This window comes from Anguilla anguilla, chromosome 9, assembly GCF_013347855.1.
Source record: "Anguilla anguilla isolate fAngAng1 chromosome 9, fAngAng1.pri, whole genome shotgun sequence".
NCBI lineage: Eukaryota > Metazoa > Chordata > Actinopteri > Anguilliformes > Anguillidae > Anguilla > Anguilla anguilla.
In genome coordinates this window covers 43,496,752-43,524,023 of record NC_049209.1, presented here as the reverse complement: position 1 = coordinate 43,524,023, position 27,272 = coordinate 43,496,752, and the positions used below count along the sequence as shown (strand labels likewise).

At 48.5% G+C, this 27,272-nt stretch overlaps 1 protein-coding gene across 2 annotated transcripts in view; it reads left to right on the top strand.

Annotated features, from left to right (window-relative positions):
- The first annotated feature begins 2,483 nt into the window (after window positions 1-2,483).
- abr (ABR activator of RhoGEF and GTPase) overlaps window positions 2,484-27,272 on the top strand; it is a 171,956-nt gene continuing 147,167 nt past the window's right edge. The window contains exon 1 of one of the 2 annotated variants that reach the window (XM_035433223.1): window positions 2,484-3,559. In XM_035433223.1, coding sequence (XP_035289114.1) covers window positions 2,707-3,559 — 853 coding nt within the window. In that variant the 5' untranslated portion in view covers window positions 2,484-2,706. The remainder of the gene's footprint in view (window positions 3,560-27,272) is intronic. The other variant, XM_035433222.1, reaches the window with a different exon arrangement.

The following is a 27,272-nucleotide window of genomic DNA, read 5'->3' as shown; positions in this document are numbered from 1 at the left end:
ATACACACACACACACACACACACACACACACTCATACTGTACACACGTGATCAGTGAGCTCCGTAATGTTTGGGACAAATACATTTTTTAATACACTTTGGTCTCACCATATATAAATTACAGCACTTCTTATACATGGCCCCAGTTTCAGGGCTCCATAACGTTTGGGACATATTGTTATGTAAATGGAAGTAGTCATGTTTGGTACTTTGTTGTTTATGCTTTGCAAGCAATGACTGCTTGAAGTCTTGAGTATCTTCTCTGAGTACTTGCTCTTTGCCTTTGAAAACCTTCTTTGTTGCTTTAGCAGTATGTTTGGGATCATTGTCTTGCTGTAGGATGAAGTGCCATCCAATGAGTTTGGAGGCATTTGCTTGAACTTGAGTAAATAAAATGCTTCTGCACACTTAAAAGTCATTCTCCTGGAGCATCATCAATGGAGACAAGTGAGCCAGTACCTGTGGCAGCCATAACACCCCCAAACATGGTGGTGGTGGGGGGAGGGGGGGTGCTTTGGATCTTGGGCAGTTTTTTTTCCCTCTACACTTTGCTCTTGCCATCACTCTGATACAAGTGAATCTTGGTCTCGTCCGTCCGCAAGACCTTTTTCCAGATCTCTGCAGGCTCTTTTAGCTACTTTTTAACTTTAACTGTAACCTGTCCATCCTGTTTTTGCAGTTCACTAGTAGTTTCCATCTTGCAGCATAGCCTCTGTTTGTGCAGCCTTCTGCAGACAGTAGTCACAAACACATTCACACCTGCCTTCTGAAGAGTGTTTCTTGAGAGGTGTTTTGGGGTTTTTCTTCATTATGGTGAAGATTCTTTGGTCATGAACCATAGAATTCTTCCTTGGCCGACCTGACCCTTTGTGATTACTGAGCTCACCTGAGGAATAGTTGCTCTTTGTTTTTTTTCTTACATATCACACTAATGCACAAGCATCACGGTCATTGAATGTATTCTTTTGACCGCATTCTGACCCTATTTACTGATATCTTCCCCATAGATCTAAATGCAGATATCACTTTAGTCACTGTTCCTATTGCAACACCAGCCAGTTGAGCAGTCTTTGTGACAGAAGCTCCTGCCATCCATGCCCCAATAATGAACTCTCTTTCAAAGTCACTTAGATCATTTCCTCTTGCTATCTTGATCCAAAATAGAGGTCAACTGGGCCTGCTCAGCATTTTTACACAAGCCACAGCGCATGATAGGATATGACATTTTTAATTGTAAAATGCAGTACAGCTGTGTGGAAGCATTTGCATTTGTTATGTTTCTCCATTCATTTATTCAGGTTTTTTCTTTAATTTGTCACCCATCTGTAACATACATAATGCAGTCTGTAAATATTTGGACATTGACACTATTTTTGTTCATTTGGCTCTGTACTCCAGCACATTGGATTACAAATGAAACAATGAATGTGAGGTTAAAAAGCAGACTGTCTATTTTAATTTTGGGATATTTACATCCATATCGGGGGAACTGCAATTAGGATTTACAGCCCTTTTATACATAGCTCTCCCATTTTAGGGCCCCAAAATTAATTGGACAATTGGCTGCTGCGCTGTTCCTTGGCCAGGTGTATGTCATTGCATCACTAGTTCATGCACAAGAAAGCTAAGAAATGGTATAGAGCTGATTCTTGGTGTGGCATTTGCATTTGGAGTCTGTCGGCATGAGGACCAATGAAGTGTCAATGCCAGTAAAGCAGGGATCTTGAGGTTGTAAAATCAGAATAAATAGATCAGAGACATGCCAAAACATTGGGTGTGTCAAAATGAACTCTTTGATGCATTGTTATGAAGCAAGAGCGCACTGGTGAGCTCAGCAATAGCAAATGACTTGGTAGACCGTGGATGCTACCAGCTGCTAGTGGCAATGATGGAGACATGAGCACAGGCAACAGTCTGAAGTCCTGACCGTTTTTTTTTTATTTAAATGTTTATTGTTTTTTGTTTTATCTCAGAGGGCATGTTTGGCAAAATGTGTCCCTTTTGGCAAATATATTTAAAAGATTTTAGATTAGTTTGGAGTTATTGTAAACCTGAGCCATTAGAGCACCTGCAGATCGCAAAATTTATTGCAAATCGTTGTTGGAAATATATAAATATTATATGTAAGATTACATATTACGCTGTATGGGTGACGTTTTGAACTACAATTATTAAATTGATATTGATAAAATTATACATATTCATAATAACAATGAAAACATTTCGTAACGTATAACTGACACGGTTGAGAAAAAAATTGCAAGCATGCATGCATGTCAACAGGTGGTGCACTGCTGTCGGATCACATTCCCCAATCATAATACCACTCTTTGAAATCAGGTAAACAGATCGCATTATCTTCAACTCAAGTCCGCACACTCATAAGAATTCACTGAGCAAAGACTCGTATTTTGTAATTGGTTTTTGGTGACATGACGTCACCAAGTTTCAGAAAACCGGAAGCCAAAAGTTTTTTTTTTGCGCTGTTGAACTGCTGTCTTGTGTGAGAGCTGAAAGCTCATGGTTTTGCATTTGCTTGAAAGTGAGAGAAAAATGAGCATTGCGTCGGGATTTCTTTAGACAAACACCAGATCTGCTTACGGATCACAGCTTACGGTCCTGCAAAGGAGTGAAAATAATACGCAGGCTACAGCGACAAGGCAGTGAGTGTAACGTTATCTATCTTGAATAACTGTGCTTCTCAAAATGTGGGAGCAGGACGAATTTGCAAAACATTGGAGGAATGAATTTCCCGACGGAGAGGTTCCAAAAATGAACCTCAAGTCAGTTGAAGACATCGAAATGGAGCTCGAAAGATGTAAGACAAACCTCAAAAGGCTTCAGCAAGCATTATCGGAAGAAAAATTTAAGGTGATATACCTTCAGACGACAATTGCTCGACAGAAGAGTTCCGACAGGGAGAGATGGGACAAAAGCAAAGATGAAAAGTTACATGTTGATTCTGTTTTTGCGAAGTCGGAGAGGGGTAAAAAAGTGACGCAGACGAGCCAACGGATCGACGGAGAGGGCATTAATGTGCCCATCAGGACAAAAATGAGTGCATTGCCTGGTAAAGGTAGCGAGGATCACGGAGATGTGTTAAGCGCCAAGTCGCGAGACTCGGCCAGAAACAATAAACCAGGTAAACCTCTCCCGGTGGCCCCGCGCAAGAAGCCCACCTTTAAGATAGGCGATGTAGCCACGTCTGGTACCACCCAGCCGGGCGGGAACTGTGTCAGCTCAAAGGAGAAAACTAATGTCGCCTGTGACAATGAGCCGAGCGACCACGAATACGAGGACATGGAACTCAATGATACTTTTGTGAGGGGTAACCTGGTGACTCCCAAGGTGAATTTGAGGGAGAGCGTCTGGAATCCTCACCGGGACGCGCTCCGTCCGTTTCGCCAAAGCAGAGACTTCGACTCCAGTGATGACGGGAGACTGTCGCCGGCAGGCCTGCGCGTGGCATACAGGACATCCCGCGGTTCGGATTGCAGTACTTCGGACAGAAGAAGTGACGGATATCTGAGTTCGGACCACGAAGATTCATCTTCAGCCGGTAAGAAATAGATGCGACTGCCAGTCTGTCTGCCCTCGACTTCCTCTTCAGATTTTTGCATAAATCACCACAATCGCTTTCATGCTTTGTTTCAGTCTGTCAAAGGAATGTAGTCGTTTGGTTAATGTTTTTTTGCAGCAGTTAATTATTTAGCTAGTACCAGCCAAAATATTTCAGTGTCATGATAATCAGTAGCTAGTTATTGTAAGAGATCGGCCTTTTGCAGAGTTGCAGTAGCCTAAAACATCTGGTCACACTTGTGGGTGGGCGGCTTTTATAATGTAAATAACCGATAGACATTTTTTAGCGTTTGTAAAAGTTAATTGGCTCCAGGGTTGTGAAATCTGTTTATAACTGACACTTGGAAGGTTGAACTGAAGCCAGCACATCTGACAGAGGAATGTATGCGGGAACCTGCTGGTTTACTTCCGTCAGATTCCAATGCAGCCTATGAATTTAGCTGACAATAGGCTGTTTATTTCGGAGACACTAATGCAATTAACTGTTTTATAACGTGAACTTTTCATGGATTTATTAATCTCGCATGACTAGACGACGGGAAACACATGGAAAGAAAGCTTGAATAATTTCAACTTTTTTTCTAGAGAGAAGCCTGCATTTACGGATTTTTTATTAATAATTATTGCACCCATTTTTCATGGAAGTGCAGGGCACCAGTCTTGTGATATTTTTATCTGCAAGCATAATCAAGCACATTGTCTCTTTTGTTCTGTCGACAAGGGAGACATGACTGCGAGTTAGACCGTTGATTAGGAAGTACTGTTTCGTTACAAAGCCATGAAACTTCACCTGGTCACCACGTAGGCTATATCCACCACATCAGGCAAACAGACAATTGCGCACATTGTGTTGTGAAACTACGGAAACTCCAGCTATCATATGGGAAGGTTTAGTTGTGTGTATCCTGACTTGACTCAGTCAGTCCCCCACAACCGTTAACACTACCGTCACCTGCTGTGACTGAAAAAGGAAGCAAGCCATGGAAACATATGTCTGCTGCACATTTATGTGACTCGTTCACATGCCTGTATCAGTAAGTTTTAACAGCCCTCTGCGGTTCACGTGACCTTTGAGGAAGTCTCTTCACCCTGACGTAGATGTGGACTGTGGCACTGTTTGCTGAAACAGCAGGACGTCTTGAATGGGAATATCTTAATTTCCACTATACCGTATGAGCATTGTGTTACTCTTCATTTAGTAGCTGTAACACCACTGGCTTATTCGTCTGCAGTATTGTAAATGTTCCTGTTACCATGGTTACGTTAATTAATTGACTTTTTAATTGCATGTTTATGTACAACTTAATTTTAGTATTTTGTGTTACTTTTAAATGTAATGATAAACTAGGATCAGTGAGTCGATAGTCCTCATAAAAATGGAGACATATGTTTCCTCAGACATCGTCCCTGAAAATTACAGCAAAGGTAAAGGAAGATAACGCATTATAAAAAGGCAAATGATTCTTTGCACACTGTTTTCGAGCAACTGCAAAGTAGCTTATCTGTCTTGGATACAGAGCTCCACCTTTTTATTGGAGTTTGCCTGTTATGTTGATAAAATGGCCGCCGGGAAACAGTTTGAATTGAGAGGGGAGGGGTGCCCATTACTCATTCTGCGAGTCCTGCTGTGACGTCACAGGGGCATCTTTGTACGCTCGCCGGGAAGAATTTGGTTGTGGTGGGAGTTTCTTAATGAGATGGCAGATCAACGTTCACTGGTCCCCAACCGGTTTCATCAGCCTGAGAAAGTGTAAGGAGAGGCCTGAAGTTCCCCCTGGTTAACTGTTCTGTTCCGTTCCGTTCTGTTCTGTTCTGTTCTGTTCTGTTCCGTTCTGTTCTGTTCTGTTCTGTTCCGTTCCGTTCCGTTCCGTTCCGTTCTGTTCTGTTCCGTTCCATTCTGTTCTGTTCCGTTCCGTTCTGTTCTGTTCTATTCTGTTCTATTCTGTTCTGTTCTGCTCTTCTCCAGTGTTTGCAGTGTATTGAGACTGTAAAACCCTGATGGTATCTTCCAGTCCCTGGAGCCATTGTGTGCTGCCAAGGAGTGGGAACTCAAGTTACTCAACAATTTCGGTCATGCGTTGACTTAGTAATGTCGGCCACTGTTTTCTGTGCGGAAAAGGCCTGGGGTCCAAATCAACTCAGGCAGAGTAAATTATGCCCCTTTTGAATTCAACGACATTGGCAAGAGTTGATGTAAACGCTGAGAACTTTGCTTTGTGAGGACGTCTGAGTGGGTTTGAGAAATGGCCTACGTCTTGTTTCCTGTGTAGCTGTATGCTTGGATCTTCAGTCTCGTCTTAATTTGTAGCCTAGTCTAAATTTAGTCATTTCTGTCATATGAAGCCATAAAACATCTCAACGCTAATGATTTATTATCAATGAACTTTTTGTTCAGCCTGTTTATTTTTGAATCAAAACAAAGAGCTTAAAATTGGATTTCGAGTGCGGGGAAGTCAGTTGGGAATGTGACCGTCGCTGCTAATTGTCGGTGATGTATGCACCATCCCTCGAGGCAGAGACAGGGCAGAATATTCTTTGTGGAAGACCGAAGGAGCATCCGAACGAGCCTGGAGCTGCTTGCAGGTTTGGCATTGGGCCTAAATGTTACGCTGAGAAAGGACTGGCAGCACAGCGGTCCACTGACCGTAAATTTGGCCTCTTTTACAGCTTTCTGTCAACGGCAGCCTGTTTTCCTGTTAAATCTTGTGAAATTGTACTTGTGTGTTTTAACACGTCATCACACTTTACGCGCGGCGTTGCTTGAACAGGGTGTGTTTGATTCGATTTCCATTTCCTTGTTTAAATTTCAGACTGATGAACTGAGATAAGATCTCCCCAGCCCAACCCCCCCGCCCTGGACCACTGACCCTTGTTGCCGGGGCATTAGTTAGCCCTTTAATATGTGATTAGAATGTTCTGAACGTTCTAATGGTGATGTCACAATCACTACTGGCGATTGAAAGCAATGGAGTTCTAGACCACCGACTAAGCAATTTAGACAAAAGAAAAAAATACTCCAGAAAACATACCCTTTGAAGGGTTCATTTTAATGCCCGATTTCTTACTGCCAATCCTTTTGGGATTGATTAGGCATTGTTCATTGGCATCTGATGGGAACCTGATCACTGGTGCATTGTAGCATGAATGCAGAAATCAAACAGATATTTATTGTAAGATCATCATAGCCTTAAAGTGCTGAGCCAAAAAACTCTCACTTCTCTGTGAATTGGCATGCCGCTGAGCCTTAGCTAATTCACGCAATATGGATTTTTTTCCGTGCCTGAATAGGAACTGCTTATAGGCTTGTGCTTAATCAACTTCCTCTTTTAACCAACCAGTGTGGCATCTCTTTTGTTGCTGTTTTCGCTGGCGTGTTTGCATCAGTTGAAGGGAAAGTTGCTCACTGTACGCCTCAGCACACGCGCTACGCACATTCGATTGAGATGAACTCTCGGTTGAGCGGTTCGCGCGGCACGTTTATTCCTCAGTGCCGCTCAGCGGTGCGTGTGGCGGTAAGCAGGGAAATCCTGAATGAATTAAAAATCTGACGCATCGGTGGCGAACACCTGCAGGATCTTAAATGTGACAGAGCTAGACCAGGAAACAGGAAGTACGTGGGCATCTGGCATCTGGCGGACTTCTCCCACACTTGATCACTATGCAAATATCTTTACTTGAAACGGGTGAATTTATAGTAAAAGATAAGTTAAGTAATCTTTCAAGATGTGCCGCATATATGACCTGAATTCCAACATAAAAAACATTGTCATATGGATACATTTCAGCATATTACCAAGTATAGGCTAATGTAATTGTGCCATTATTGTGCAATTGTTATACAATTACAAATATACTGCATGATTCATCTTCTATATCTAATTGTGCAATATATATTTGTATTGTGTTTGTACAGTATTAGTTTGTGTGGGCCTATATTTCTATTGAAAGTGTCACCATATTTTCTGGACAATATATGCAATATATGAGAGAATGCCAATAAAAGACATGAGAGAATGTCTTCTTTTTTAACATACATTTCTTTTTAATATTCACGCATTTTGCTGGTTACCCTTTTTGGACCTATATGTGAGTCATATATGTATAATAGTTTTCTAATGTGTTGCTTCTGTCAGTAATGGTCATATACGAATATGTGGAAAACAAATTTCTGAAAAGGCGATGAAATGTTAATTCACTCATTCACCACCAGTTCCATGACTATGCGCTGCTACGGCACGCTAGCCGTGTAGGCTACCGTGTATGTAATAGACTCCTGTGATTGGGTGACATCATCAGAGTCCCAGACTGGGGAGCTGCTTTGCGTCTCGTTTTTCTTGGATTCCTGCTGCCAGATGTGCGTGCGGGGGCCTGCGCGGCTCAGATATGCCGTGCCTGCCTGGGCCCGCCCAGCCACCCTCGAGCTCCCAGCTCCCTCTGCCCAGCCGCCCTCCAGCTCCCAGCTCCCTCTGCCCAGCTGCCCTCCAGCTCCCAGCTCCCTCTGCCCAGCCACCCTCCAGCTCCCAGCTCCCTCTGCCCAGCCACCCTCGAGCTCCCAGCTCCCTCTGCCCAGCCGCCCTCCAGCTCCCAGCTCCCTCTGCCCAGCCACCCTCCAGCTCCCAGCTCCCTCTGCCCAGCCACCCTCCAGCTCCCAGCTCCCTCTGCCCAGCCACCCTCCAGCTCCCAGCTCCCTCTGCCCAGCCTCCCTCCAGCTCCCAGCTCCCTCTGCCCAGCCACCCTCCAGCTCCCAGCTCCCTCTGCCCAGCCACCCTCCAGCTCCCAGCTCCCTCTGCCCAGCCACCCTCCAGCTCCCAGCTTCCTCTGCCCAGCCACCCTCCAGCTCCCAGCTCCCTCTGCCCAGCCGCCCTCCAGCTCCCAGCTCCCAGCTCCCTCTGCCCAGCCGCCCTCCAGCTCCCAGCTCCCTCTGCCCAGCCGCCCTCCAGCTCCCAGCTCCCTCTGCCCAGCCGCCCTCCAGCTCCCAGCTCCCTCTGCCCAGCCGCCCTCCAGCGGAGTTGAATTAACGCCAGGCATTTTATTGTGTGTGTGGTCATGACTTTGTCATCGCATTGGGCAGAGAGAACGTATTTGCATTGCCTCTGCACTGCATGTTTTTGCTGTCAGGATGAACTTTCTGTGGGGAATGTGAACTGTGTCCCACGTAGACGTAGATTCCATTTCAACTTCGGGGGGGACGCACTACTGGACCACGTAGTTGTATAGTCAAATGTCAGGTCTCATAAGCAGAGTAGCAGTCATTGATATGAAAATATTGCAGGTGACATGTCTTCCTGTCTTCCCCCAAACCTGCGTACTTGCGTGGTTTCCCAAATTGTGAAAAAGTCCACTGTGCCAGTCTGTGATTGCTCATTTCAAGTTACCTGGATTACTGAATAAAGTTCTGAAATGTGTTGCCATGGAAACCTATGCCTAACGACGCTCAGCTGAGAAACCCATCGCCTGAATTTTCACGGGGGACCCTGTCAAATACGCGGCAAAGCGGCTGCATTTGATGAGTTGTATTTCTACACTGGGGTTGCAGAGCACATGTGATTTTGGGGGAGAGGAAAGGAGGCGGGTATTTGGGTTTATCTGTGAGGCTCATGGATTCTGATCCCACTAGGAGTCACCAGGCAACAGGGCAGAAAGGTCAGCGAGGTGGGGAACTGTGCAGAAGTGGGAATTCTGGGAAAAGAAAGTAAATGGCAGCAACCCGGGCGGTATAGAAGACACTAAGACCATGTCCATCCATCCATTATCTACAGCCGCCTATTCCTGGTCAGGGTTGCGACAGGTTACTGGACCCTATCCCTGCATGCATTGGGCGAGAGGCAGGAATACACCCAGGACAGGTCGCCAGTCCATTGAAGTCTTAAGACAGCGTGTGGAAACCAAGGAACAATTAGCCATTGTTGTGGAAGACCCGCAGCATTGACGGTGCAGAGCGCCCTGAGACAGGAAGTGTTGCGACAAAGACCTGCAGCGCTTGTGCATCCTGCGGCTCTAACGCTCGCACGTCTGCACTAAGTGTGAACCCCCGGATCGGCGTGCAGCCGACGCGCCTCGGCAGGTTAATGCGACCTGCCGGCGGTGCAGCGTGTGATCTGCACGCAGCGCGACGCGCAACGCGGACCGCCTCTCACTTTTGAGTGGGCTCCCCGCGGTCTCGACGTAACCTTTGAGAGCGGTGCCGGCTCTGCTTTTCTGCTTCGTCAGGCTCGCTTCTCGAAGGCCAGGGCCTCAGAGTCCCCCCCCGGGGTGGCTGATCTTCGTTAAACTGAAATGAATTACCGGGGCTGTCGTACGTCGTGACCTGTGGTCTGCAGGGCTGTGCGCCGACTGTTTGTGGGGCTCAGAATAAAAAAAAACGCACCTGTGGAAAGTTTTAAAATAACAATCTCTGCAGCCAATAGGGACCTTCTGCTGTCTCACGGGAGGGGTGCACATGTTCCGGCACATGTTGTAGTCTGTCTGTGCGTGTGCCAGGTGGTCTGTGGTGACTCGGTTGACTGAATGAGTGGGGAGTGGGGGGGGGCTGGGTTTGGTGGTGGTGTGTAGGTGGAGGACTAACGCTAAGAGTGAGTGAGCTGTATTCTGTACTTTTCTCGGGTCAGTGAGCTGTAGTCTGTACTTTTCTTGGGTGAGTGTGCTGTAGTCTGTACTTTTCTTGGGTGAGTGTGCTGTAGTCTGTACTTTCCTCGGGTGAGTGTGCTGGAGTGAATTCTGACGTAGCGCTCGCCTTTGGCGCTCCTCGTCTGCCAGACGTTGGCGGCTGAGTGAAAGGAAGGGCGGGGCTTGGAGGGGGGCGGGGCTTGGAGTAGCGGCGAGCTCCCGCGTGAGCCTTTCCTCAGACGGCCTCCTACGACCGAACCGCTGCGTTTACGCAGCTCCGCGTCGACGCCGTCTGAACGCGACCAGGGGTCTGTGGGATTACCGCGCCGGTTATGGATAACTGCACCGAGTAGAACCTGGAACCCTCCCAGATCTGGAACACGGACTGAATTGAAAAGAGCCGTTCCGGGTTTTACTCAGTGCGGCTGTCCTTCTCCGTGACACAGGCCCCGGAATCCCGCTGCCGTGCCGCTGCTGCTGGGCTCGCCGGGTGCTGGAACGCGCATTCTTACGCTTTCCGTCCTGTGGCTCTGTGAAGAACGCAGTGCTCGTTTTTGCAGCTCTCTTCTCAGGCTGAACAGCATACTAGCATACCTGGGCGGTCATGTGACCACTGGTCCAGCCTGTTTTTTTCCCCTGCTTATCGGAGAGCAGTTATAGTGACTGCTCAGAGTTTTTCCTTGGGGTTGACGAGGCCCACTATGGGGCCCTGTTACCTGTTTCAAACACGCACACACACCTACACATACATGCGCACACACACAAACACACCTACACATGCACACATACATGCACACACACACACATACACGCGCACACACACAAACACACCTACACATGCACACATACACGCACACACATACACACACACACACACATGCACACACACTCACTCACACACACACACACACACACACACACACACCTACATTAACACGCACACTCACACACACCTGGGACTAAAGGCCCACCCCAGGGAATTCTATTGGCAGTCTTACCAGAAGCGCACTTTCGTTACTGAGAACTCTAGCAGATTGGCTGGGTAGAGGTCGGGGGTCAGGCCGTTGTCAAGCCCCCCTGCTATTGTTCACTGGCTCCACTCACTGCTCAAAGCACCTGGACCTCACCCAGACCTCATCAGATGCCTGTCAGCTCCCTGAAAAGGCTGCATTTAAATAAGTCTCTGATTCTGTAAGGATTGTGCTTAAAGGGGCAGTTCACCCAAAAATGAAATGAAAAGGCTGCAGCTCAATCTGATAAAACAGACCTTTCGTCTTCACATGACTTCAAAGTGCAATTCAACAGGAAATTCTCTCACCAAATATAACCACCCCCCAGTTACTCACAAACATCCACAGAGCTTAATTTGTGAAAGGTTTCAACTACTTCTAGACCTTATCTTTTTGGGTGAACTGCCCCCCATTTGGTCTGAGTCACCCGGGCAATCTCGCTTATTTCTTATTTTATGTTCTTTTGCAAATTGTTCACTCTAACGCTTCTTAAGGTTTCTGGGACTGCATTTCTGTATTTCCTCTCATTGCCACCAATGGTTTTTAAAAACAAATTCTTGGAAATTTCTGACACATTATTGACAGCCGAATTTATAAGTGTCTTTTTACAGAACGGAAAGTCTGTATTCAATTTAACCATAGTGCGTCTTCGTCCTTCAGTATCCAGATTTAAGCAGGTGTTGCGACGTCGGCATTGAGGAAGTCAATAGGGCTGACAGCAAAAAGACTTAAAGCCAAAAGCTGCAATAAAAACAAACAAACAAAATGGTGTAAACTAATCCACGCTACTGCGGTTCAGCACATTCATTTTTTCATTTTACACGCATAGTTTGAGTTGACAGTTGTCGTTTGGTACTGGAGCCATGGCGTGATGCGGTAGTAGCCAGTTATGAGCGCGTTTCATCCTCACCAGGTGGCTAATGGGAGAGCTGTGCGAGACCAAAGAGCGCGCGCCGGCCTGTGAATGTTCAACAGATAGCCGCATCAGCTGTGTCGTCCGCAGCTGTCACAGATGCCATCGTAACGTATTCTGCAGTGCAGCTTAAAGCGAACAACACTCGCTTCCCTTCCATTACACGCTATGAACGTCTTTCGAAATGGCGCGGCAATGCATGTGCACCTTTGAGAAAACCAATGACAAAAAAGAGGGATAAGATCCTCGTCATTTTTAAATAAAATATTTAGTGAGCCGAGGTGTAGGCTATTCTGTATGTTACTTTGGTATAAGGACATGCGAAGGTTGTGGTAGCTGAAATTTAATTATTTTTAAAACGAAGAATGAAGTGCTTGCTTAAAGCCATAATGCGGTTCTTAAGGTAACTAAAAAGCGCATTGTGGTTGGTTTGAATCTTGGCAAGAGATCCAACAGTCTGTAACGTAGGCATCTTTTTTAGTGACTTAATAAGTGAAGAGAATATGGTTTCCATTCAGCCAGGTCATAGCTGTCACTTTGCTTAATTTTTAACCAATGGCGTAGTGTCTTTTCACGCACGGCCTCCCTGGCAAGGACACTGTAATGATGCAATACGATATCCGCTCTGTTTAATAGGAACAACGGGGCTGTAATAGAACACGGTTGCCTTCGTTTTAATTCTTAATCGTTTCATGCCGTTACAAGGGCTATTCCTGCGAAATGGTAATTGTCCCCAACCGCTTTGGGAATCAACACAACAAATCTCTCCAAAGTCCAACATGTCATTTTTTCTTTTTCCCTCACCTCCTTTGGTGATTGCGAGTGGTCTTTTGTAACCGTTGTAAGCCTACAGGATGTGACAGTGGATGACCCGAAATTCCTGCGCAGTTGGTACAGTAGACATAGGGCAGAAACAGTGCTTCATTGTGTTGGTTAAGTTTTGAGACACCCCCTCTCCCCACCCTCTGCCTAAACCCTCCTGCCTCTCTCTGACCTGAAACCAGAGAACCACAGTGAATAGTGGTTGGCTGCAAGCCTCTGGTTGTCATGGAAACCACAGTGAAGAGCAGGATGTTCCGGGCAGTTCTGTGGTCTGTGCAAGTTGGGCGTTATAAGGCACCTAGGTCTCCCTCAGCCCTTCCTGCTTAATTGCTTATTTTTGAATGACTTTCAGGCCATTTTAAAATGAATGTATTTGTTTTAAGCTAACTGCATATGTGGGTAGACTTTCTCTGAAACCCCCCTTATGATGTTTAGAAACAAATGCTACCAGTCAAAAGTTTTAGCACACCCGCAATTTTGAAGCAATCAGAGAGGATATGGTTCTGATAGTTCACAACAACAGTGGCGTCGATGTTCCTACAGATGCACTGCACTAGTGGGTTGCTTCTCCTTAACCTTTCTGTCCAATTTGTCTCAGACCAACTCTGTTTTACTTCTCTTGTTGGAAAACGGAGAGAATTTGTTTAGCCAAATATGGCTTTTTTATTAACTCCAAAATGTAAGTCCCTATCCTGCAAAGTAAAAGATTCTTTTTAACTTCATGCTATTCTATTCTTACCTTTGAGGTTATTTACAGAAGTTAAGCTGCTTAAATTTCACTAAAACAGGGCACAAAAACACGAGTAAAGCGTACTAAGACCATTTGACCGGTAGTGTACATTGTACAGCTATGAAGATGAATAGCTGGAGCTGGTGTTTATATTTTAATGCCTTCAGAATGCCTGTGTTTCCTGTACAGTAGGGTGGTAAGCACATTATGGCCTTTCTGGGTCTGCATTTTTTTTAAAGCAAATTTAGCCCAGTGTTATGACACCAAACAGCTGCTGCCCAAATAAAACCTTCCTTATCACTAACAGATAAAACGTGAAGTTTAGGTTTGGGCTCCCTGTGTACATGCGCTAATACACGGCCACAGTTAGTGCCCTGGGGAATTAAGATTTAGCGTCACCGATTCCCGAATCGTCAGGAAAATGTTTTTCTTTTGTGCTATTTTGAGAATCTGCCCGAAAAATAAAAGCATCTCAGATCTCTACTATACAAACTTGGAGACAGATACAGCAATGGAAGGAGGTTAGGGATCTGATGGATGATGTGTAGTCTCAGAGGAGTTCTCCATGGGGGATGATTATGATGACGGGAGTATTGATGTAGTTTATGACGATGTTGTGAGAGCTCCTGGGTGGGGGGTGACTGCCCTGTAAGGTTAGACTGTGATCTGGCGTTTGAGAGCCGGGCTAAATCTTGACAGCAAAGATGCAACGATCTTATAAACCGGAAATCCGCTGCACCTGAGACCGCCACTCAGACACGCGTTGCCGTTCAAATCTGCGTTTTTATTTATAGTCGCTTGCATGTTTGCTGTTGTTAACACAGTCAGATAAACAAATAATGATTGTGTATTGACAGGAGTTTTAGCTGTAATGTGTGTCATGGTGCAAGGGGCTAGACAGAAATAGTGTAGATGGTTTAAATATCAGCCACTGTGGTGGTCAAGAGGCAGTTTCAGTTAACAAGCCGTTAATTTTTGGCATCCCTTTCAACCGGATATCATTTTCAGAATCCTCTTTAGTTCAGTGAGCTTGAACTGACAATCGGGCCTGTTGTTCAACACCGCATCCTACTTTCTGTCTATGCTGACCCCCCCTCCGCACACACATACACACACACACGCACGTCTCTGTGCTGCGGCAAGTCCCCGTATTCTATAAATGCAAGAGTGCGGTCTCGTGGAAACCACGCGCACATCCATCACCTTAATTTCAGTTACAGCTCATGATAACTGCCTCATATTTTCACTATTATGTGGAAAGCGAGATTGTTTTCTTTCTTACGACGTCAGAAGACCCTCAAAAGACCGTATAAAATAGCCCGTAGCCTGCTTCTCGACGGCATCACTATAACGACTGAAGCTCGTGCCCTATGATGGCCAGGCCACGACAAAAGTTCGTATTTTCAGTCTGAAGGAAACACGCTGCTCGACCCACTTCTGTGTCGGCGCAACGGCGCGACTCGTCAACACCTCCGCGTCAGCAGGAAACGGCGTGATTGCACCCTTGCCCCGCATTCTCTTGGCATTTACGAGTTCACCAAGTCCCTCGTCCTATGCGTTGTATAAAAATGAGGAACTTAGATTTTCAAAATGCAGCTGTGCTGCGATTTTTTTTTTGCACTGCAAGAAGTAGGTTACCGATTAAACAACTGTTGGGCTTGTTTTATAGTCCTTGGAGAGGCATTTGCAAAATTCAAAAGGACACATGATAATTCGCAGGTTCCACGTTTGTGAGTGGATGGGCTTGCTGTTTTAGTACACTTTGAGCGGGGTCCTTCTTTCAGATTGTGAACACACTGACCTCTTGTGGATACAATGTGTTATTGCCGCTGCAAGAAACCGTACATTTGGGTTTTATTTTCTCCGGTGGATCTGACTACACAGTGAGATAAGATAAGAATACTTTATTATCCATTACATTTACAGGAAATGGAAGTTAGCCTCCGGCATTCTGGAAACACAGTGTAAAACAGACAGTAAAGAGCAGCTAAAATACATAAAATACATTTTTTGCAGCAGCAATGCTCATGGGCGGTGGGGGTGTGGGGGAGTGTTATTTTTGAAAGTTTGAAACGGGCACTTGCTTTTTGCATTGTCTGATATAACGGTGCCAGCAAACCAACGGGAGCACTTTTCATGTATCTGTTAGATCAGCCTGACTTTTGTAAGAGGAGCCAGACACGGAACTGAAAGTTCTTAAGTGGAAGAGAAGAGGCCGTGAGTTCTGCGCATTCCGGCTCGTGTGACCCTTTCACAGACGAGTCGCTGCTTTGTGAGCGTGACCGCAAGTGTGAGCAGAACTGCGCCCCACGGCCGTGTGTCATCGCCACGGCAGCAGCTGTCTGCTGAATGGAGCCCATTCATCAGCGCAGTGTGTGTTCTGCTCGTGATGTCACAGCCGGGGGGGGGGGGGGGGGGGCAAGTCTGAGTCACGGATGCCGTAAGTCACCGCGCTGCACACGTACGTGTGCAGAGGAGGTGGGCGAGCCGCAGATAGCCCCCCCCCCCCCCCCCACTAAAGTGTCCCATGAGCCATCCATTCAGTGGCTGTCCTAGTGGGATCAGACGTCATCGATCACAGGGGACCTTTCAAGGCTTCAGCGGTTCAAAATTCGGTAGTCTTGTGACTCAGAAATAATTTTGTCTGAGTGAAAACAAGATTGGCTCCAAAAGAAAAAAACAGTAATTTGACACCTTGAAAGAATGTTGCCACATCTTTCCTGTGGCTTGTGTTTTCTTTAAAAAATTATTTCGCGTCAGAGTCAAGTCTGTAATTTCACTTGACACGCCCCTATTTTTAAAAGCACGTCAAATTGACAGCCCGAGGATTGTATGAAAGTGCTCTCCATCTGTAATGAGTTGTGAGTCGCGTGTTTGTTCTTCTTTTACCTTTTGTATACCTGGCTTTATGGCTAAAAGTGCTGAAAATCAAATGTTTCTCAGTAGTTGTGCTTAATCACACAAGCTTGTGGGTTTGTGTGAGCTGCTAAGAGAATTCTCTGATAAGCACCAAAGGGCTGTGCTGTTAAAACAAGCTGGGCTCCATGTCGGTGAATTCAGGGGCTTTTTGAGCGTTGTATAAAATCCAACAAAACGCAGGTTTGGTTTGGATGTGCCGGTCATGATGTGGAACTCTGCCTCGTCAAGGTCACTCAGTGTCTTTTCCGCATCAAGCTGAACATAATCTCTGGTGGCCACTGACTGTTTCCGGAATAAAAAAAGAATCAATTTCAAAACCCTAATCGCAGTTGATGTACGCACCAAAAGGTGATCATGAGCAGACTGATGATCGTTTCTCAGAGAGCCGTGTCCACCGTTAGGGGGTTTTTCGAGGACGCGTGCTGTGAATCGACATCGGTTGAGCGTTTCCCCCCTTAGTCGCAGTTTGCTGTGAAAGCTCGTTTGAAATGGGAAAACGAAGGGAAAAAGTGTCTCTCAGCCAAACACAGAGCCCTGAGTTGATGCTGTATTTCCGGAGGGGGCTCAGTAATGTTAGCACGTTAGCACGAGTTGCCCCTCTGTGCTCTTTATTCCACAGGCTACCGTCAGGTCACACAGTAGTTTTAATGTGTCACCGGCTGGGGAAAGAACACTCTAAAAATCATTCCTGCCCTGTATTATATTAAATAACAGTGTAGATAAGCTGCATTGGGCTCTCTGTGTTGTGTTTAGGCTGCTGTTTGTTCATCTACCAGATGTATGATTGTCGTTTTTATATTTTAAACCATCACGTGCATTTGTTCATTTGTATATTTACTGGACAATAAAGATTTATATTCTAGTTAGCATATCACTCATATCATTGCATATCAGCAAGTGAGCTCTTAAGCTGAAACTACCGTAAAGAAAATCATGCTATTGTAGTTTACTGATTCTGTTACAGTTATTGAGTGGAAGAGCTCATTCTAAGCTGTTATAGTCTAGGTATCTTATTTGCTGTGACTCCATGCAAAACACACTCCTTTGATCAACCTTTGTGTCCCTACTGCACAGACAGTTGATGCAGCTGCCCTAAATGGAGGGTGACAGATCTTAGGGAAATGTGTCACTCAAACAGGAGACGTACGTCTACACGTTTTAATTGGTGGGTTTTTTTTTAAATAATCGGCCCACGGATCGATTTATCGTCAAAAAATGATTTTTGAATAAGATGCCCCTGTAACCCTAAAGCTGTTGAATGTTTGTTCAGGTGATTGAGGTGATGTCCAACATCAATTAGGACACCAGTTAGCCTAACACTTATTGATTGTTTACAAATCACGCAAATAGCTTCTAGATGTTAAAGAAATAGGGGCTATCTCTGTACAGGCAAGCCATGCTCTGACTCCTTGCTGTAGGATGTGTCTGTGTCTTGGTGCAGTTATGCCTTTGCGTGTGTTTTGAAGTGCGTAAGGGTGCCCAGTGGGTTTCAAGTGATGGTGTAACTTGTGAGTATGTTCCCTTTTTAGTACGACAAAACAATCTCCCATTATTTAATTTAAGTGTTCCAGTAATTATTGGGCTTAAAGACGTTCCAAAAGATGAAATGGGGAGCGTTTATTGGTCAGCACTTTTAAAGTGTCTCGCAGGCCCTGATGGATATGTTGGGGGTAGCTGCGTCATTCGGTATTTTTTAAAATACCGCTCCATTATGAATATTGATAATTTTGTGCTGGTGGTTGTTGACCAGTAGATGGCAGTGTAGTGTCAGTCTGTTCAGTCTGTTGAACCGTTCATTCAGAGGAGTAATAATAGCATGTGTACAGGTACAGTATCAGAATACCTTGGGTAGAATCTGCAGTCCAGGTTGACAAATGGGCCCAAGATCGGAGAGGGTGAAGACCGTGTCTGAGGTCACTATGATTTATATTTCCATAAAGCAGCTTGTGTGTGAATATTCTCATTGAGGGAATATCGATATGGACCCATTTGTCTCCTTTTTAATGTTGTTGTGGCACTGTAATACGCTGCACGTGATTAATACACTGCTCTGTGAATCTGCAAGCATACATATGAGATGTGGGGATATTACTGTGAAAATATTTATAAATGTGCTATAAAATATTCATGCGTTTATGGACGTAAACGGAACATTTGTGGTGTGTATTGTTTTATGTGAGTTTAATACTGGGATTCATGCTTGAATAGAGCAAATATCACTCTGTGGATGGAAACAAACACCAGCGAGGAACAAATGGCATGAATATGTCATGAGTCAGGGGCGGTGCTGTGGGTAACACCTCTTTACAGGAAGAGCCTCTCTGTCTGAACGGCGATGTGTGTGTAGAGCGTGGTGTGTGTGTGTGTGTGTGTGTGTGAGAGAGTGTGTGTGTGTGTGTGTGTTCGCGCGTACCTGTTTGTGTGTTTGTATATGTGTGTGTGTGTGTGTGAGTGTGAGAGTATGTGTGTTTGTGTATGTGTGTGTGTGTGTGTGTGTGTGTGTGTGTGTGTGTGTGTGTGTGTGGGTGTGTGTGTGTGTGTGTGTGGGTGTGTGTGTGAGTGCTTCTGGGAGTAGGCGCTAACCATGCCCCTCACCCCAATCTGAGCACATTTCATGTAGGCTGACCTCAATAGATCAGAGTGAATTCACCTAGCGCTTAATGCACAGGGACACAGTCAGACACGCACACACAGAGGCTCTCACATGCGCACACACACACACACACACACACACACAAAAGTTGACATGCGCACACACGCTCACAAACATACACGCACACATACACACACACACCCACACACGCTCACATGTGCACACACACAGGCTCACACACACACACACACATGCTCCCATGTGCACACACACAGCACACAGGGTCACACACACACACAGACACGCTCACATGCACACACACACACACAGACACACACACACTGTCATGGAAAAACACACACACACCCACACACGGCTCCAGGCTAGGCTGCACATGAGCTGACAGAATGAAAGGGCGTGTCTTGCCCTTCCCAGAACCCCTGATCCTTTGTTGCTATGCTACGGTCTGGGGATGGTCCTGAGGGCCAGCTCACCTCAGCTGGTCCTCCATTAGAGACAGTCAGCGTGGTTAACTGCCAAGTGTGTGTTTGTGTGTGTTTGTGTGAGTGTGTGCGCATGAGTGTGTACATGCATGTGTGTGCGTGTGTGAACCTGTGTGAGCGAGCGTGTGTGAGCCTTTGTGAGCGAGCGTGTATGTGTGTGTGTGTGTGTGTGTGTGTGTGGGGAGGTGGTTCAATGGGTGGCTGTACTACAGACAAAGCACTATGTCGGCTGTCTGACTGAGGTTCTTCCAACCTGCTAAATTGGGTGATGGAATTGAGGGGGGGGGGGGGGTGACTGGTGTGCTTTCTGGGCCACAGTGGTTACTTATGCTCCTGATATGAGCACTGCCCCACATAAGAGGTCACAGGTAACAATAATAATAATAATGATATTTGTAATGATGATAATAATAACAGCGCTGCATATCCCTTCAGACGGGGCGACGCCTGGTTTTTTTGCGACGTGTCAGTGAGCGGAGCGGCGGGCCGGGGGAGCGAGGCCGAGAGGGAGAACCGGCGCTAACGTCCGTCACTCTGATTCCGCCGCCTGGCTGCGCCGGGGCGAGGGCTTTAATTACCGCCGCCGGGGGAGTCGCCCCTCACTCCGCCGCGGACGTCCCCCCCCCCCCCCCCCCCCCGCCAGCCAGGGCTCCGCTGCGCTCCCATTTTAGGAGCGTTCGCCCCTGAGAACTGGAAAAATAACTTAGGAGCACGTCTGCTAATTGGGATGCAGTAGCGCGCTCCTAAATTCGTCAGCTTGGGAGCGCATGTGCTCTCTGGATAGAATGTTAGCGTAGAGCCCTGCCGTCAGCTGTGAGCGCTCAGAAACCTCGCTTTCTATTATTGTTATTATTATTATAATTATTATTATTATTATTATTATTATTAATAATAATATTACTTCAATAATTCTGAATAACCGTCCATGTTTAACTTTCACAAGTAGGGCCGTGTTCTGGGGAGGGAAATGGAGGGCGTGAATGAAGGAAGGAGTGATAAAACGGTGATGACGGTGTGCGCGTTGTTGCCGGGGTACGCCGTTGCCAGGGTACGGCGCCAGTCTGCCGCGGGCCTGTGACTCGGGCTGGCGCGGCCGTTGGCGGCCGCAGGAAGCCCTGACCTGCGGCCCTGGAGCTCTGTTTCCTGTCCCTCCCTCTGCTAACTGCAGTCCACTTCCACACAGTATTATTTATCTGCGGCGTTGCTGATGGTAGGAGCGATTTAGCGCTAGCGTCCATTATGGCACTGATCCAGCGAGTGCTATTGTGTTCTGTGGGCTTGTTTGTACGCTGGGCACAGTCTGTGTGGCAGGGAAGGAATGCCCCCGTGCCCTGGCGCGAGTCGTTAAGAGTACGCTTGGGTGCCAGGGGCTCTGTTCTGTGTACCCCGTGAGTCACAGTCAGCGGTCTGTGCTTCCTGTGTGTAGCTGAGGAGCCGCGGCGCAGCAGACCGCGCGACCGCACGTCCTGTGCATCTTCTGCTGTGGGCGGGGCTGTGCTGGGAGTGGGCTGGGCTGTGTGGTGAGTGGAATGGGCGGGGTTGTGTGGGGAGTAGAATGGGCGGGGTTGTGTGGTGAGTGGAATGGGCGGGGTTGTGTGGGGAGTAGAATGGGCGGGGTTGTGTGGGGAGTAGAATGGGCGGGGTTGTGTGGTGAGTGGAATGGGCAGGGTTGTGTGGGGAGTAGAATGGGCGGGGTTGTGTGGGGAGTGGAATGGGCGGGGTTGTGTGGGGAGTGGAATGGGCGGGGTTGTGTGGTGAGTGGAATGGGCGGGCTGGTTGTGTGGGGAGTGGGCGAGGCTGTGTGGAGAGAGGGCAGGACTGTGTGGGGATTGGGTGAGGCTGTGTGATGGGTGAACGGGGCTGTGTGGGAGTGGACTGGCCTCAGGGGAGAGAACACCATCATTACATTACATTAAATTTATTTGGCAGACGCTTTTATCCAAAGCGACATACAAAAAGTGGTCATGGACAACTACAAAACACAGGTTCAATAAGATACAATACTTATTTTGTACAGCTATTTCTAGCCAGGAACATAGTTTAGTTCACACAGTGAACCCTGTTCTGACCTAACCTCTGCAAGGCCAACTAGGCAGAAGAACAAGCTACAGTATTAGGACAAATACAAATTACCAAAAAGTGCTGGGATGGGGGAACATGTAACGAGTGTCATGAAAGGGGGGGAGGGTGGATTTAGAATGAAATATACAGAGTGGTGGTAGTTAGTCCAGGTATAGTCTGAAGAGATGAGTCTTCAAACCACGGTGGAAGATGGGTAGTGAGGGGGAGGTTCGGAGAGGTACGGTGAGTTCGTTCCACCACTGTGGAGCTAGGTTGGACAAGCTCTGTGATCCCTTTGCTCGGGTGGCAGTCCTGCCAGAGTAGGGTGGCCACAGTCAGGTGGGCACTTCGGTGCCAGAAGGGGGCGCTGTGGCCCAAAAAGGCCCCGCGGAGACTGTCACCAGTAGCTGAAGCAAAAAGGGCGAGAAAGAGCATGAAGAGAGGAGACAGGTTTGGGGGGGGGGGGGGGGGGGGGGGGGCACTGGAAGAGATGAGCAACCCTTCAGGGAGAGACTCCGCCCACGAGACCTGAAGTCTGGCGTTAAGAGGGGGGGGGGGAGGGGGTAAGGGGGAGGAGCCGGGCAGAGCGGACCGCCGTCATTGGACCCGCTCCTGTTTTTACGCGTCACTCCCCTTACCTCCCAGGAGCTGCGGCTAAGTGACACAGCTGCGTTTCCTGTGGTTAATTATGCAGGAACGTGGGGCTTTTAAGCGGCTAGCTGAGCAGCGGTCCAGAGGTTAAGCCTCTGCCTGCCTCTGGGCCTGCGGTACCGTGTCTGTAGTGCGTAATCCGTCCTGAGCCATGTGCACACAGTCCGTTCTTACATTACGTTACAGTGCTTTGGCAGACGCTATTATCCGGCGCGCGGGTCTGTCTGCTCGTGACCGTGCTCGCCGTGGCTCGGCGTATTTCTCTCGCCGACGTCGTTTGGCACCACGAAAAATATTTGCGTGCGGGTTTCCACCAGGAGGAGCGCTCAGCAAGTCGGCCCGCTAATGTAAATCCGGCTAAAGAGCGGGAGCCTTCGAACGCCGAATCGTCAAACGGTTAAGCGTTGGTTCACGTTAATGGCCTAGCCGTTTTCCAGACGTCTTGGGGAACGCAGGAGGGGGGGGGGGGTGGGGACAGTTAACGGGGGAACTTTTCGCAGCGTTTCTGCGACTAACGAACCGAACGCAGCTTTAAATGATTGAGCCTGACTAATTTTTTTTTTTTTTTATCAGCCGCAGTTGAAAGCCAGATCTGGGAGATATGAGGCGGGCGGGAGGCTCATTAGCGCTCGGTCGCTAACTGCAGCCGGAACTTATTGTGATGAATCTTTATGCTCCACATCGCTGCAGAGTGGGAGTGCCCATACTCAGCACGGACACAATGAGCATCCTCCTTACGATGGGACTCTGCAGTTTTCCTCATGTAGCAGTGTGGCAGTGTGGTAGTTTGTAGTGCATGTACAGGCTGCTGCTGCTTTGTGCCAGTGCTAGCTGAGGGTCAGGAGGTTTGCTGTCTGTCTGTTGGCTGCAGTCTGTTAGTGAGCAGTGGAATGGGGCAGAGCAGTCAGCCTTGTGATAGAGGAACCACTCTGTCCTCCCCAGAATGCACCTGTGCTCTGAGTTGCTGTACTCTGTGTCACTGTGCTCTGTGTCCCTGTGCTCTCACACAGAGCACTCTATGGTGTAGGAACAGACACTGGAGGACACATCAGTGGGAGAGTGACCGGTGACTCTTTGTGGAGGGGGGGGGGGGAGGTGACAGATGGTGGCAGTGAAACAGAACCCCTCAGACTGGACTGGGGGGAACACGATCGCTCCCCTGAGCTTGGCCCCACCACCTCTGACCTCTGACCTCGGCTGAGCTCCGCCCCCTTTCCACACTCCCTCACGCGGCTCCGTCTTGCTTTGTTCCATTAAATGATGTTTCTTTTATTTACTTATTTTACGAGGAGAAAATAAAATTAGACTGAATCGGAGGACAGAGCAGCAGGTTGGGCCCTTGAGCGGTCCAGCTGATTTAGGGCGGCGAAGGAAAGGGCCCCACGGGGGCCAGGCATCACCCTCCCAGCCTCAGCCGTCCAATCAGCACACAGCTGTCCCCAGGGGCCACCCCTCACAGACAGACAGGCCACATGATACTGTTTTCATCTTTGAAGAGTGGGTTTTTTGTTTTTTTTCGACAGTGTTCCAGAACTCAATTGCTTTCAGTTACCAACGGTGATTGTGACATCAGCAACAGAATGTTCAGTTAAGAACATTCTAATCACATATTTGTGACCTCACACCTTATATGGTAAAATTAAAATGGTATTTACTGAATGCACGTGCATTGCATTGTCCTGAGAGCGGATTAACTGGGGACACGTTTCGTGGCGCTGAGGGGCGGGGCCTTCTTCGACATTGGCGCACGGCGAAGGGCCTCATTACTGTGTCGTGCCGCCTCTCTCCGCGCCCGCGGCGGGCCTGGTGTTTTCCGCAGCCCCTTTCGAAGACGCTCGGACGTCTGCGTGACGGAGAGCCGGAGGCGTTTCCGCGGCGCGGTTCAGCTTCCCGCCGTCTCGCGCCTCTCTGAAGACTCCGCTGGCTGTGGGTCGGCTCGCAGACGCCGACGCCCTTTCACTTCACACCGCGACGCTGAATTCATTTCTCATGGCCGTGGGTTTGAGTGTGTGCGCGTGTGCGTGCTCTTATGTGCGTGTGTGTGGGTGTGTGTGTGTGTGCGTGTGTTTGCACGTGTGTGTATGTGTTTGTATATGTGCGCGCTTGCATTGTGCGTCTGCATGTTTGCGGGTGTGTATATATATATATGTATATGTGTATATATATATATATATATAGGTGCACGTGTGTGCGCATGCTTGTGCGTACTTACGAGTGTGTGTGCGCGTGTGCGTATGTATGCGCGTTTGTGCGTGTGTGTACATATGCACATTAGTGTGCGTACGTACGTGTGTGTGTGTGCCTGTAAGTATGTGTCCATATGTATGTGTGCATGTGAATGCGTGCGTGTGTGTCCATATGTATGTGTGTGTGCCCGTATGTGTGTGCATGTGTACGCTTTCTTTGTTAAGCTGTGCCCGCGGGCAGGGTGTTGGGTGTTTGGGGGGAAGGGTTGGCAGCTGAGATGTAGTCTCGCGGCTAACGACCCGGGCCTGTCCCACATTTCACACAAAGCGTCGTGTGAACTCTTCTGCAAATGCATTTTTGATGAAGCGCCACTTCAGCGCTGAGCTGCGAGCCGATTCCATCGGCCCTTTGTGTCTCCTCCTGTCTGAGCGCGTGCACACGCGCCCGCGTGAGCGACAGCCCCAAATCCGTTTCTCCCGTCCGACGGCAATCGCACCTCCCCCCATATCTCCCCCTGTAACCCCCCTCTCCCAACCCCCCCACCCCTCAACCCCCACACGCAAATCTTCCAAATCAGAAAGCTTGGGGTAGATTGGCGTTTTCCGCGGGATTCCGCGGGTTTCCGCGGAGGCCCCTGGCCTGGCCCTTCGGCCGAGGCGGGGAGCGGGTCCTTTGTTGGCAGACAAAGCGGCGAGCTGCACACCCACTGCATGCTGGGGGGGGGGGGGGTCGGGGGAGTGAGGGGGGGAGGGGGAGGCCCTCATGCGCTTTCGTGTCCTAATTGAAGTTGTTCTGCTTCAGTTATCCCCCCTCACCCCCCCCCCCCCCCCCCCCCGCCCCCATTAAACACATAGCTGAGGGAAAGGGTGTGTGTGTGTGTGTGTGTGTGTGTGTAGGGTGGGGTTCGTAGCACGCAGTGGCTTTCAGACTCACGTCCGCTCCTAATTGGCGTGTTTATCCGGGCGGCGGCTCGGAGCGTTAGCGCCGATCTTCAGAGTCGCGCTCCTGCGCTCTCCCTGTCACACGGCTCAGCCAGAAGAGCAGAAGCCGAACCCTAACTGAAACATCTTTCAGGGTGGCACAATGAACCACGCCGCAGACACCGAACCAGAAACAGACGCTAATGAAATGATCCGGTTTTGACCTGCGGCGCGCATTACGCTCCTTATGTTGAGATATAAGTTTGTGTTCGTTTATTTTTTTAGGGAGCCACATAACGGTTAGCGCCGATACCTTTTGTTGGCGCTAACAATGCGCCGTTAATTTACTGCTGTTTGGGGGGGGGGGCCCTGGGCTGTAAATTCAGCGAAGCTGTGGCCAGTGGCGGGACGGGGTGTCCCGTGTCTGAGCGAGGGCTGTTCGTGCTGTCGGTCACGGTGTTGTGTTTTTCGGCGTCTGTGAGAAGCTCATCGATCGAGCCCGTGAGATTTACCGCCCGCGTCTGTGTCCCCGTTTGATTTCATTTCTCCCCCCCTCCCCCCCCCCCCACCCGCCCTCTGCCAGGCTGCTCTCACACTGTCCCGCTCTGGGCGGGAACTGCCGGTGTTTTTCGGCTGTCACACGGGCTCCCTGTCTTATCTGCGACCGGGACGGGGGACGCGCGCTATCTGCGGGTAGTAGAGAGTGGTGACAGGGGCGTTCGGTCCATCGAGCCTTCTAGGGCTTTCCCCTGCCCTGCTTCTGGCCTGTGACCTATGACCTCTGACCTGCAGTCCAAAGACGCAACCGCTCGATACCAAAGCCTAAAGCACAATGCTGTGAAGACACGCCCCTCCAGGGCTCTACAGTTCTCACATTTTATGAGCAGTTGCTCCAGAAAATGAATGGGTACAAACAGGGAAAAATAATATATGAATGGGATAATAATTGGGATGCATTAGTGTGCTGCTAAATCTTTTAACTTAGGAGCGCGTGCTAATGTAGAGCCCTGCCCTCTCAGGAAATTTGGCACACGGGCATTCGCTGAAACTGAAGAGGTCAGCGCAGGTTTGACCGTGAGAGGAAGTGTTTTCTCCTGAATGGAAAGGTTGGGTCTTTTCCTCCGTTCACTTCCTGAATGCTGGGTCATTAGGGCGGGGTCTGCGGACAGGCACGCCCACGCTGTTCTGTTCTGTAGAAATTAGGGCAGATAGAATGGCTCTGCTCTTTTAAAGCAACGGCGCAGTGGACGCACGGCAACGCGCGGTCACATCGAATCGGATCGCATCTGATCAGGCCTTAAAAGGGGGCGCTGATTTAGGACGCCCTTTCAGACCAGATCGATTGGAACGATTTGAAAGGAACTGTCGGCCAGTATAGCAATTCTGCATCTATGGCCGCTCCCTCCAGCAGGTGTCCCAGAGAGGGGGGAGAGGGAGGGGGGGGGGGGCAACAGTGAGTGGACACAGCTCATTACCCCCTGACTCCTGGGCTGGGAGAAGACAGACCGGCACCCCATCTGTCAGAACCCACACCACTCCTCCTCCTCCTCCTCTCTCCCTCCCCCAGCATTCTCTCCCCCCCACTCGTCAGCTGTCCACCCCCCGAGTCTTATCACTCCTCTCCCTCGCTCCTCTCCTCTCGCGCTGGCCTCCTCTCCCTGGCTCCTGGCCTGTGTTGGCTCACACCACGAGACATGAACTCACTCCCTTTGTTTGTGTTCTGACACACTTCCTCCTCTCTCTCCTGGCCTCTCCTTCCCTCGTCTCCTCTCCCTTCC